The 12,670-nt window shown below is 37.7% G+C and overlaps 1 protein-coding gene across 3 annotated transcripts in view; it reads left to right on the top strand.

The window, feature by feature from the left end:
• Positions 1 to 9,593, top strand: part of DYNC2H1 (dynein cytoplasmic 2 heavy chain 1) — a 178,648-nt gene extending 169,055 nt beyond the window's left edge. For all 3 annotated transcript variants that reach the window (XM_086481759.1, XM_086481761.1, XM_086481762.1), the window contains 2 exons: positions 4,578 to 4,694; positions 9,435 to 9,593. In XM_086481759.1, coding sequence (XP_086337885.1) covers positions 4,578 to 4,694; positions 9,435 to 9,593 — 276 coding nt within the window. The remainder of the gene's footprint in view (positions 1 to 4,577; positions 4,695 to 9,434) is intronic.
• Positions 9,594 to 12,670: the final 3,077 nt, after the last annotated feature.

A 12,670-nucleotide genomic window follows, 5' to 3' on the forward strand; every position in this document is an offset into this window, starting at 1 on the left:
GCGAGCACACATTGCCGGCTCATGTCCAGCTTTTTGTCCACCAGTATTCCCAAGTCCTTCTTGGCAGGGCTGCTCTTAATCCTCTCCTATGAGCACCTGGAGCATGTCTCCTATGAGGAAAGGCTGAGAGAGTTGGAGTTGTTCAGCCTGGAGAGGATAAGGCTCCAAGGGAAGCTTATTGTGGCCTTCCAGTACTTAAAGGGGGCTTATAAGAAAGCTGGGGGCAATCTTTTTAACAAGGCGTGTTGCGATAGGACAGGTTTTAAAGTAAAAGAGGGCAGATTGCAACTAGATAAAAGGAGAAACTTTTTACAATGAGGGTGGTGAAACACTGGAACAAGTTGCCCATAGAGGTGGTAGAAGCCCCATGCCTGGAAACATTCAAGGTCAGGCTGGACAGGGCTCTGAGCAACCTGATCTAATCGAAGATGTCCATGCTTATTACAGGGGGTTTGGACTAGATGACCTTTAAAGGTCCCTTCCAAACCAAGGTATTCTATGATTTGCCCTTAGTGAAGCCGTGTTGACTGTCATCAATAACCGCCTTATTTTCCATGAGCCCTAACATAAGTTTCTGGGAGGATCCACTCCATGATCTTGCTGGGCACAGAGATGAGACTGACTGGCCCCCAGGTTTTCCTTTTTACCCTTTTTAAATATGGGGATTATGTTTCCCCTTTTCCAGTCAGCGGGTGCTTCGCTGGACTGCCACGACTTCTCAAATATGATGGATAGTGGCTTAGCCATCCACCGTTTCTCTCAGGACCCACGGATGCATGTCATCAGGGCCCACGGACTTGTGCACCTTCAGGTTCCTTAGATGGTCTCGAACTTGATCTACTCCTACAGTGGGTGGTTCTTCATTCTTCCAGTCCCTGCCTTTGCCTTCTGCAACTTGGGCGGTGTGGCTGGAGCACTTGCTGGTGAAGACTGAGGCAAAAAAGTCATTGAGTACCTCAGTCTTCTCCGTGTCCCAAGTGACCAGTTCTCTCATTTCCTTCTGGAGAGGGCCCCACATTATCTCTAGTCTTCCTTTTGTCACTGACGTATCTATAGAAGTTTTTCTTGTTGCCCTTGACATCTCTGGGCAGATTTTATTCTATCAGGACCTTGGCTTTCCTAACCTGATCCCTGGCTGCTCAGACAATTTCTCTGTGTTCCTCCCAGGCTACCTGTCCTTGCTTCCACCCTCTGCAGGCTTCCTTTTTTGTTTGAATTTGTCCAGGAGCTCCTTGTTCATCCATGCATCCTTGTGTTTTTGCTTGACTTCCTCTTCATTGGGGTGCATTGCTCCTGAGCCTGGAGGAGATGATCCTTGAATATTAACCAGCTTTCTCGGGCCCCTCTTCCCTCTAGGGCTTTATCTCATGGCACTCTACCAAGCAGGTCCCTAAAGAGGCCAAAGTCTGCTTTTGTGAAGTCCAGGCTAGCGAGCTTGCCATGCACCCTCCTCGCTGCCCTGAGGATCTTGAACTCCACCATTTCATGGTCGCTGCAGCCGAGGTTGCCCTTGAGCTTCACATTCTGCGCTAGCCCCTCCTTGATGGTGAGAACAAAGTCCAGCATAGCGCATCTCCTCGTTGGCTGCTCTATCGCTTGGAGAAGCAAGTTATCATCAACAGATTCCAGGGATCTCCTGGATTGCTTGTGCCCTGCTGTGTTGTCTCTCCAACAGATGTCGGAGTGGTTGAAGTTCCCCATGAGGACCAGACCTTTGAACACCCTAACAATAAATTTTAAAACCTCTTCATCAGACCAGTCTTCCCTCAATAACTTTGCCAAATTCACATATTTATCAAACTGAACTATAACAAATTTCCCTGCAGAACGCAGGAGTGGCAGAAAGAAGAACATAGGAGATTAATCTGTCTAATATTTGTGTGACAGGGATAAGTAAGAGCTTTAAAAGCATTCAATCAGAAGCGTGGACAGATACAGTGTAATCCAGGACCTGTGCATATTATAAAGTGAGACCTTAAGTGTCAATGTTAACAGAAAGCAGTAGGAAGGAGTCTGTGGGAAAGTCCCAGTATAATCATTAGAAAGACTTTGTTCCTTTTGTGCCTTTTATGATATTTTTCTTCATATTCTTTGTTCTTGCAAGACAGAAGAAGTGGCACTGGAATGTATATAGGCTATCATTAAAGACTATTGACACCCAATTTTCTCTTTTACTACTAGATAAAACCAGCTTTTTCCAAAATCTCTCTCTGTGGAGACATTTTGAGTTTGAAAAGAAATGGTACAAAATACCAAACGTTAACACTGTACCTTAACAACAACACAAAATCTTACGGGAGGTTCAAAGCAAAGACAACAATAAACTTGGCAACAGAAGGGCGAGGAGTGTCACACATTCCTAACAAAGAAAATACCTTAAGCTTTTGACAAGAGATTGAAGGAGAAAAAAAGTTTTTACAGTTTCAAATAGAAGTCTGAAAAATTTCTTTCATTTCACTGAGGCCTTGTTATAATAATTTCTGTAAGTTAAAGTTAGAGGAAAAGTCATACTACTCTCAGCTTTTCATTTGGGGTTGTTCTGGTTCAGGTTATCCACAGTTTTTGGAGGCTTTACTGTGTGTCCTATTTTGTATGGAGCACAGATTGCTTCAAAGAGCTTTGCCACTCTCTGGTCACTGTCTGTCCAAGGTAAAACACAGATTTTTTTTCTATGGCTTTTTTAAATGCAACCTTTTATAACCTTTTTTTCACCTTAGAATATGTATATGTGCATCTTGCACATTGTAAGAAACAGTCCACAACTTAGAGTTAGAACAGAAATATGACATTAAAGAAGCATATTTGTGAAGAGTGCAATGCCTGGTTACAAGCAAAAGAATAATTAGTTATTAAATATGCAAAACGTAATCTTGGTTAGTATACAGTTAGTAGTGTACTAACAAAAATTCCCCAAAACTTAGGAGGAAAGCCCTATTGTGTTACTGATTAATTGAAATTTTTCTTGTCAAATAAATAATTTTAGAATACTGTGCTTACCTAAGCAAATTATTTCCGTTACATCTTCTATGATATCGATCTTCATTGTAACATCGCTTTTTAACCACTTTTTAAAATTTAGTACACTTATTAAAGTTGCCTGCAAGAGAAGATGTATTACAAAATTATACTTGTCTCCATTTTGGTTATGTGGTCACTCATCCGGTTTCCAACAGCATTGTATTTCCTAGTTCCACACCACTTTATGAACCTTGTATTTGGTGAAAGCCTACCCAGCATTATGTGTTTAATCCAGGGCTTTAGTATGACAGTATAACAGACAGATGATTTCCAGGTTGTAGCTTCTGTTAGACATCTGCTGCAGCTTAAGATTTAGCCTTTTGAAAAGCTGCATGAAAGTTATTACTGAGTTAAGTTTTATTATTGCTAAAATTGAAGTTCTCACTTCAGCAGGCCAAACTGACTATTATTACTATTTAGTCGAGCATAGTATTATTATTTGTACTGGGAAATAAAATGATCAGCAGATGCTGAAAATTTTCTTTGGAAGAAATCCAGAATAAATATCTTTGTCATTAATTTACGCAGGACTTGAAAAAAAAGTGAAGAAAAAAAGAATCACGGAATCATAGAATCATTTAGGTTGGAAAAGACCTGTAAAATCATTGAGTCCAACCAGCACTACCAAGTCCACCACTAAACCATGTCCCTCAGCACCACATCAACACATCTTTCAAACACCTCCAGGGATGGTGACTCCACCACTTCCCTGGGCAGCCTGTTCCAATGCTTGACAACCCTTTCAATGAAGAAATTTTTCCTAATATCCAATCTAAACCTCCCCTGGCACAACTTGGGGCCATTTCCTCTTGTCCTATTGCTTGTTATTTGGGAGAAGAGACCAACCCCCACCTCACTACAGCCTCCTTTCAGGTAGTTGTAGAGAGCGATCAGGTCTCCCCTCAGCCTCCTCTTCTCCCAGGCTAAAATTCAGAGGCTGAAGGACTTAGTAATTAAAAGAAAGCACTTAAAACACATTACATATAAAGTATTGCATAGTTTCTTATAGAAGCCTAAGGGATTCTTGTTTAATTTTTCCAAACAGTAGTTTAGCTAAGAAATCTTGAGTGATAGTAAATGAAATTTTCTCACATATTTTTTCAACATATTTTGTTTGTCTCTGCTGAAGATATGTAATTGCGCATTCCATTCTGTGAAAGCTGTGCTCAGACTTCCAAGCAGGAAGTTGTGCTACTTTCAGTCATTGTTCTCTTCTTCTAGCTATTGTAATAATTGTGTACTTGGCTGTTGCTATCATATTTCCATTAATCTAATGCCAGGCAACTGCAGTTTCATAAATGATGGCATTTACAGGTATTTTTCTCTAACATTTCAAAGAGTGTGAATCCAAATCAGAGGAAGTTCATGCCAGAGCATGGTCCAGATCTTGCTTTTAAATCGTTTCCTATTCTCACACAGAACATTACAATAATTAGTTTCCTGTTATTTAAAAACTTGATCAGAGTAAAAAGGATCATCATTTATTAAAGCACAGTGTAATCATTAGTGACATTTCAAGTCTGTTATATATATTTGAATATTTTGTATTTCCATGGCAGATCAGTGGCTTACAACTGGAAGGCTGCAGTTTTGACGGAAATCGACTTTCAGAAAATCTGCATGATTCTCCCAGTGTGTCGTCTGTTCTCCCTTGTTACATGGCCTGGATTCCACAGGTACTAAATTATTAAAAGCCTTAAACTTTGGAGACCCATCATTTGCTTTTTTCTGTGTAGTAGCTTTTCAGTATGATGCTGACCTGTTTTCACCCTCATTTCAGCATAAAAATCCCTGTCTTTAATAGGAAAAGCAGTTACTTCTTTTATGTAAAACAATAACTTATTATCATTTTGTCAATATATTTTAGCTTCTATTGTTTAGATTAAGACAAGGGTTTATTTCAGTCATAGCTTTTTTTCCTTGTCTTGTAAAAAACTTTAGCATATTTTCAAAAGTGTATTTAGTAAATGTACACATGAGTTTAGGAGTTCATTCCTAGAATATATTTTCTTCGCATTTTAAACATTAAATTAAAATGCAACAGCAATAACAAGATAGAGAACATGATGTGATCTGTAAGCAAAGAAAGCCTTTCCCCTACTTACACTGATCTAAAAAAATGCCAATGCTTGCAGAACTATGTAAGATGAAAGTGAAGTAATTCAAACAGTAAAAGTGGTTACTGGTTCTGCTCTCCAATTATAATAGCAATCTCTGAAAAATAAAGCAAAAAGTTGCGTACAACTTATTCAAGGATGTGTAGGAATTGCAAATTCATATACTTACAGTCTTACAACTAAAAGAAAGGTTACTGTAGAATTCATCTAATCTAAATTTAGGTGTGTAAAGGTTAATTGCCTGGTATGACTTAGTTGCCTTAGCTCCTTCTGTGGTCTCAGTAAAAGATAGGCATCTAAGAAAGTCCGTCCCATCATAAGGCAACTGGGATCACTCACTGTCTAGATGTGACTCTAGAGACTGCCTGGAAATGCCAACTCTGGGACAGACAGGTGAGAAGAACCCCACATGCAGATCTAAAAGAAAATATATTAAGACTTTTACACCAAAAATCAAGTGTAAATGTCGACAGTGAGAAATAGGGGTGGATGCAGGGTTTTTTCCACTTCTTTATAACAATAAATAAAATTAGCAGCATCTAAAAAATGAAAAATAATGTGACCTTTTATCCTGTCATGTAGACATTAACTTATCAAGCAAATGAATTTATTAACTGGAGGAGTTTGTTATTTTGCAACCTAGAGAGCTCTGCGGAGTTCTCTCTTAAGAAAACTAGGTTTGGTTAGAAGAACATTAAAGAAAAATAGTTCACTGGACACAAATAGATGAAAATTTTTTGTTAGAATTGAGTTTATTATTCATCATAAATTATGACAATGATGAGATTTGTGGTATATTGTGATAGATATTGTGCAAGGAGCCCCATTACTAATGTACTACTTATGTCCCAACCTATTTTTTCCCCTCATTGTTATTTCCAGCACTGGAATTATAGCATTGTAGTATAGCATTAGAAGTATAATGGCCAGGATTTAGACTTTGAACACACAAGTAAACACTAGCCACCATCTGCACTACTGCTCCAGCTTTGTTGGGAAAGAAAATATTGAAGATGAAAAAAACAAAACAAAACCAAAACAGCACAAAACCTATTACAAAGTTGTCCAGTGAAAGATTTTTCAGTAGTTTAAAAGGTTTGTTTTGTTCAGAGAAATAAAGAGATTTCTAGTTTACTTGAAAGGTGATGCATGGGATAAATACACAATTATCAGACATCTTAATATGTGAACTCAGTGGTGTGTGGGGAGAGGATGGTAATATACATGGTTTTACAGGGTGACACCAGATGTTTAGCTTATGCACACTGAAAATGAGGATTCTAAGTAACCCTCTCTTTGTTCTGAATAACATTCATCTTGTCTTAGAGATAAAACAGATTCTTGGTTTCTGAATAACAGTCTGTATTCTTTAAACTTCAAAGATAAGATCCAGCAGTTATATGTGACATCAGCAGAGAGCTTTATCTATAAAACATAGAAGTTAAATAGTTCAATAATTAGTGAATTAAACTTCTTCCAATGTACTTCATATTTGTAATGAATAGCAACTGAAGTCTTTGTGTTAGAAAGAAATATGATTCTTTTAAAACACAGGTCAAAACTTGTCAGCTGCCCAGATTTTAAATATAAAGTATCTCTAAGGAGAGCATTTCTGAGTTGCTTTGCCCTTAAGTTGTTTTGCTATGGGTAAAAATAAACCACAATCAAACACTGTGCTGAGAAACTAAGGCAGAATCACGACATTATGCGCTTGCCCTTAACATGTTATCCTCCCCTTAGGAGAAGAGTGCATGAAGTAGAATTCTTAGGTTTTGAATTTGTTTTCTTTTCCCCATACATATCTCCTATGAACTCTAGTGAGCAAAAATCTGTATATTTATAATGCAGTGCTTTGAGCTCATTCTCAACAGAACTAAAATAAAGTGAACTCTCTGGAAAAAAAAAAAAAAAAAGGTAGTCTATAGTATTTCCCTGAGAGAACCCCCTCAAAATGCTGCACTGCTTGAAATGACTATTCTCATTAAACTGTGAAGGTCCTTTCTAGTTTTAATTCACTGATAGATCCCAAGGTGTGAACAGTGTTGCTATGGGGGATGAACTGTGTGTGAGGGAGTCTGGACACAGAATTTGTGAACTGTGCATAAGCCAAGGACATAAGGAGTTGTTGTTCAAAAAGACTTTGACAGAATGGTTTTAACCCTCAAATAATGTTTCCTTCAAACATCAGTGGGATTGAGAAGGATGTGAGAACAGCTCTTTTGACTCGAAAAGGTGTAAAAAGAGGTCTTCGAAGGCAAAATGTCCAACTTTTGGCCTCCCAGCTTTAGCAAAACCTAAATTCGCTGATTAACTTTATACTCTCAGACTGGCCAACATTTTTTCTTCTTCAGTAGTGCTAACCAAGGGATAAATGTGATAAGTATAATCCTTCTGAGAACAGCTGAGTTCTTTTGACAAACTTCTGATTGCTAAGTTATTCTGTACAACTCTTGCAAGTGCACAGACATTCTGTAAGGATTTAAACACTGATGTTCGAAAGACATGGGAAGCTGATTTTCAAAAGGAACAATAAAATTCTTCAGAAATGGCTTACGCTTGACATGCAAGGCAAAGTGCTTCAGACAGTTACTGTTTGCATGTTTCCTTTTTCCTGTTTTTAGTTATTTTCTAATAAAGGAGCTTTACTAACTCACATTTGATGTGATTTGTATTAAGAAGACCCTCATTTTTGTTTCAAATTCCTTTCTGACAAGTGTGCTGCTTTGTTATTTAATTCTGAAAATCTTCTGGCACTGTCCTGTTGACAGGAAGGGAGATTTTGAGTGTGACGGAAAACATGTTTAATATATGTCAATTGAATCAAACCCTGAATTGTTTACACTAAATAAATACATCATTAGTTGAAACCCAAATTACGTGCTGTAGGAAGTCTAGACGGAGGATTTGAACTCAGTTCTGTAGTCATGCATAGGCACAATGCCCTGTGCAAAGCCCTAGGGGAAAGCTGCGTGCGGGCGCACACAGTCTGCAGTACAGAAGGCAGAGAGGAGCTGTTCCTGTTCTCACAGTAGAGCATGGCTTGTCGTCGGGATACAGACTGAGAGGTGAAGCCATGGCTCCAACCGAGGTCCTTCCCTAAGTAGTGTTTAGAATAGAATTGTAATCTTTGTGATAGTAATGCTGCTAATGCTGTGCGGTGGGAAAGTACATGTGTAGGAGAATGCAAATTGTAAATGAATTCAGCCGTAGGTTCAAAACACTCTGTTCAAATCTGAATGCTTAAAGTTAAGCTGATAATTTCCTATTTAGGCACTTAATGGAAATTACCTGTTTTCTAGAAGTGCCAAAGAACCCCAACTGTGACTGTGATCAGTATTAGTATGAAAGGCATTTAAAAAAAAAATCAATCAAAAAGTCATCAAACCTGCCTTTTTTTTTTTTTACTAGTAATGTAATTTTTTACATACGCCTGCATGTCTTGACGTGCTAGAAGGAAAGGACTAGGGAATTTGGGCTTTTTGTTTGTTTGTTTAAAGTCTTGGTCTAAATAAATTGTGGTTAATACTTCTGGGTTACTCTTAATATCCTGCATTAAGTGGGGTCCCTGTGAGGCTGTAATGTAAGGTGTAGTAGCTCTCCGTGTATCAGAGAACAGTTTTTATATTTGGATTCACTGATGTTAGAAACCATTGTTTAGATCCATAAAGTAGCCTGAAAAGTGTGGGATAAGACTGTTTTTTGGTGCAGTTCCTGAAGTCTCCCACTTGCAAGTATCTCAGCCGCAGATGAGAGCTGGGGCTGCAGCACAGGAGGAGCAGTGGGGTTATGTGGCAGGGAGGAGGAGGAGGAGGAGAGGCAGCAGGGCCCAACGAGAGCACTGACTGCCCCAGGACTCCAGCCTGCCCGGGTCAGCAGCTCCCTGCAGGGCGGCACTGGTGCTCGAGGGGCCTGCTCCCCCTGAGAACTGTTCAGTTCTTCCCTTGCCTCTGGTTTGCAGGAGCTTTTGATATGGAGTTTTGGGGGTTTTAGCTGAATGAAGATTTTGATATGTAGTTCATAGGATCACACCTATTACATATTTTCTTGTGTTTTCAGTTTGACGAGCTGGAGAGAAAAAGTAGAGGCTTAGTTTTGGAGTAGTCCAGTGAATTTTCTAAAGTCTCTGCTATGTTAGAAATCCTTCTCCTTTGTAGCTGGGACCAAGAGTTGCCTGTCCAAGGCTGCAGTGTCTAAACGGTATCTTAGGATCTAGCTTTACATACCATATCATTGGACATTATTTCTTTCTCATGTTTCATTATCTGTTTAAGTGATAACTAAGTGCTTGCTTGTTGACAGAATGCATACGGTCCATATTCTCCAGAGGAATGCATATCTTTACCAGTCTACACTAGCATGGAGAGAGACCGTGTGGTGACAAATATTGATGTACCTTGTGGAGGAAACCAAGACCAGTGGATTCAATGTGGTGCTGCTTTATTTTTGAAAAATCAGTGATCTGAAACTGCATTAAATTAACTCTTAAAGTTAAGAATCATTTAAACATCTCAATTGTTTCTTATTAAAAGAAAACTTTAGATTCATTGCTTATACATTTTTAAAACAATGGTTTATAAATTCCCCTATTTATGTTTTTAAGATATATAAAAATAATTCTATTGGAGTAGTACTTGTATCATTTGTGGGATATTGTAAAAATTAACATGGTACTTTTCAGCAAACTGTTAATTTGGGTTGTTTCTCTGGATTGTAATGAGCTGTCTTTCTTTCTGAGACTTGCTGAAATCTTTTATATTTTGTCCATAAATATTGAATGTGAATTCAAAGTCAGCATTTTTTCTTTGATGAGTTTTTTCGTTATCCTTTTTGAACTGTTATTCTTATGCCTCCATTAATTAATAAGATAAAATGATAAAACCTACCTGTTGTAATTGAAATTGAGTGTTTTACTTCAATATAAAAATCACAATAAATGTTCCAGTCTGTTTTAATGATGTTTTACTTGTAATCGTGTTTCTTTGTATTGGTAGTAAATAGTAGGAGCTTCATAAACTTCATGTAGAGTTAAAATACAGTTAGACTACAATCGTGGTTGTTACCTAGAAGTTACTGAAAAAAAAAAAATATGAAACTGTACTAAATTCCAGTAAGAATGTACACATAAAGGCCCAAGGTAGGCAAACAATTCCTTAGACAAACAAAAGAGATTTTCACCCAGTTGAGTGATTAACAGAGTGATATAATAATGGTTTTGGTCTACGGTGTGAGAGACTCCTGGAGTCTTGTTCTTCATGCAGGACACTCAAGTTTGATTTCACTGATTCGTGATGTATCACATTGGGATGCTGCCATAGCTTTGGTGTGCAGTTAGACAAAATCCCAAAAGAAGCAGGAAACCCAGAGTCCAGCAGGAAGCAGCATTACCGAAGAATGATGAAGTCTCAACATAAGAATTGAAAGTGTCTAATTTCTAACTGCAATTACAGAGTCACCTCATGAAGATACTTTTAAAAGCCAAAAGCCTAAAACCACTTTCTTGGTTTGCCTAGAAAGCAAAATAGATGTCTTGACTCCAATATCTCTGATAGATTTATCTATTTTAAAGTAGTATTTAAATCAAGACTGTATTTCACTTCCTTGATATTTTCATTGGTGGTTTGAGGGAGGGAGAAGGAAAGCAAAAAGATTGGCCACATCTCCAGGTTAGCTTCCTGAAGAAAGTCTTTTTCTCTGTTCTACTCTATTGTCCATCCCTTAAACTTGGTCTTTTGTCTTCTATTTGGAAAGTTTCCTATTTTAGTTTTTCTTCTAATAAAAAGATGTCCTAAAATAATTTGATATAAGTGCACATAGTGTTTTAAAATTGAATCCTAGCTGAATGCAGAATAGATTTACTTGATACTTTTCGGATAATTTTTCGTCTTCCTTTATACATTTGACTCATGATTCACCAAAGAATAAAATTGTAGCAAATTTGGAAAACAGTTCTCTGTGAAGAAAATTGTAGAGGAAAATAACAGAGTTTCCAGCAGAACAGAAAGCACTCGTATAAATGCGTGTACAACCTCTGTGAGGATTTAGAGGGTGACTTGTGCAGAGAAAGTAATCTGTCGTACTAGGCTTTCTTGGTAAAACATCTCTGGGAGAAGAAAGTTTTACTGAGGGCAACTGTGCTCTGTTCCCTTAGGCACATGTAAAGATCATGTTGCAACCTTCCCTTTTGGATCCAACGTATTTTCATAAAGCAGACTAGATTTTAGCTTTCAATATTTTTCTCAAAACTGAGGGATCTACTGGCTCTTACTAATTCCAGCTTCTCTTTTGTGGACAGGTAGAGAAATACAGATATTCAGTTAACTGCCTATGTTAGGGCAAAGATAGCTGGAAAATAGATGTGATATGTTTATCTACTTTGCACAGAAAGTAGAGATCAGAAAGGTAGTAAGTGGTTTTGATGACCAGTTTTGCTTGTTATGGAAAATAAAAGTGTACTGTGATGGGTTGTAGAAACCCTGAAATAAAACATCAGTAGAACTTTGTAGGGATTTTCGTGTTTTGGTTTCTTTTGTTGTTTTATTTTCTTCTGCTAATAAGCTTCAAAGATTCCTTCCATCCTGCCAAGTGTAAATACAAATATTATTTAGAGCCTCTGGTTTCAAGTCTCTTCTTTTTATAGATTTATTCAGGAAATCTTTACTGATTCTATTAATATACAGATACTGACTCTATCACCAAAAAAAAAAATAAAAAATATATATATAAAAGAGACCCCTTCAGACCTACCACACTATCTTTATTTCTATTTCAGGGTCAGGAACTGATTCAGTTTCTTACTGATAACTTGTCTGTATCCTAACCCCTCAGAACTAGCCTATCTCTGCTCTGGAGGTTTGTTACCTCTTGTACCTATCATCTCCTACTGCCTCAAATGTAGAACTGCAGAATATTTCTTAGCTCACACCATCAAGAGTTATGTTTTCAGGGCGTGCATTCATGCATTTCTGTCAGAGCCTTCTTTCTGTGTGTAGAAAGCACTGTTAACCAGCTTGATTAAATCTCCTTTCGTTTAGTTCACCTCTTTCCACATTACCAAAACTCTCTGCTTGCTTCTGCTCTGTCTGAGTCCTTCCACGAGTGATAGGGAAAAAAACCTCTTAATGTTTAGTTATAGCTAGAGTGTTGAATTATATTTTTCTTTGAGCAGAAGTCCTTTGGGAGCTTATCTAGGCTGATCTATGTTATGAGTGTGAAAGGTGTGCTCTTCCTAGGTGTCTTTGATGTGTTTATTTTTTTAGCACAGGAAAAAAAATGATTTAAGTAAATCTCAAGCTAGTTTGGCAGCTTGAAATCTAGTAAGTTTTTAATGATGTAATATTATCATCACAAAAAACTTGAGAGCTGTATATTATGTTCACAGTGTATTAAGCAGTATGTTTGATACTTATTTTGACTGAGTCATTAATCTTTCCTTCTTATGACTCTAGTCATAACCCTGATGTTTTGGAAGTCTCCCAGGTGACCTAAAGAGGAAAAAGAAATTACTTCTTATGTGTTCCTTGATATTTATTGCCCGT

The sequence above is a fragment of the Leptosomus discolor genome, chromosome 1 (assembly GCF_034619465.1).
Source record: "Leptosomus discolor isolate bLepDis1 chromosome 1, bLepDis1.hap2, whole genome shotgun sequence".
In the NCBI taxonomy this organism is placed as follows: domain Eukaryota; kingdom Metazoa; phylum Chordata; class Aves; order Leptosomiformes; family Leptosomidae; genus Leptosomus; species Leptosomus discolor.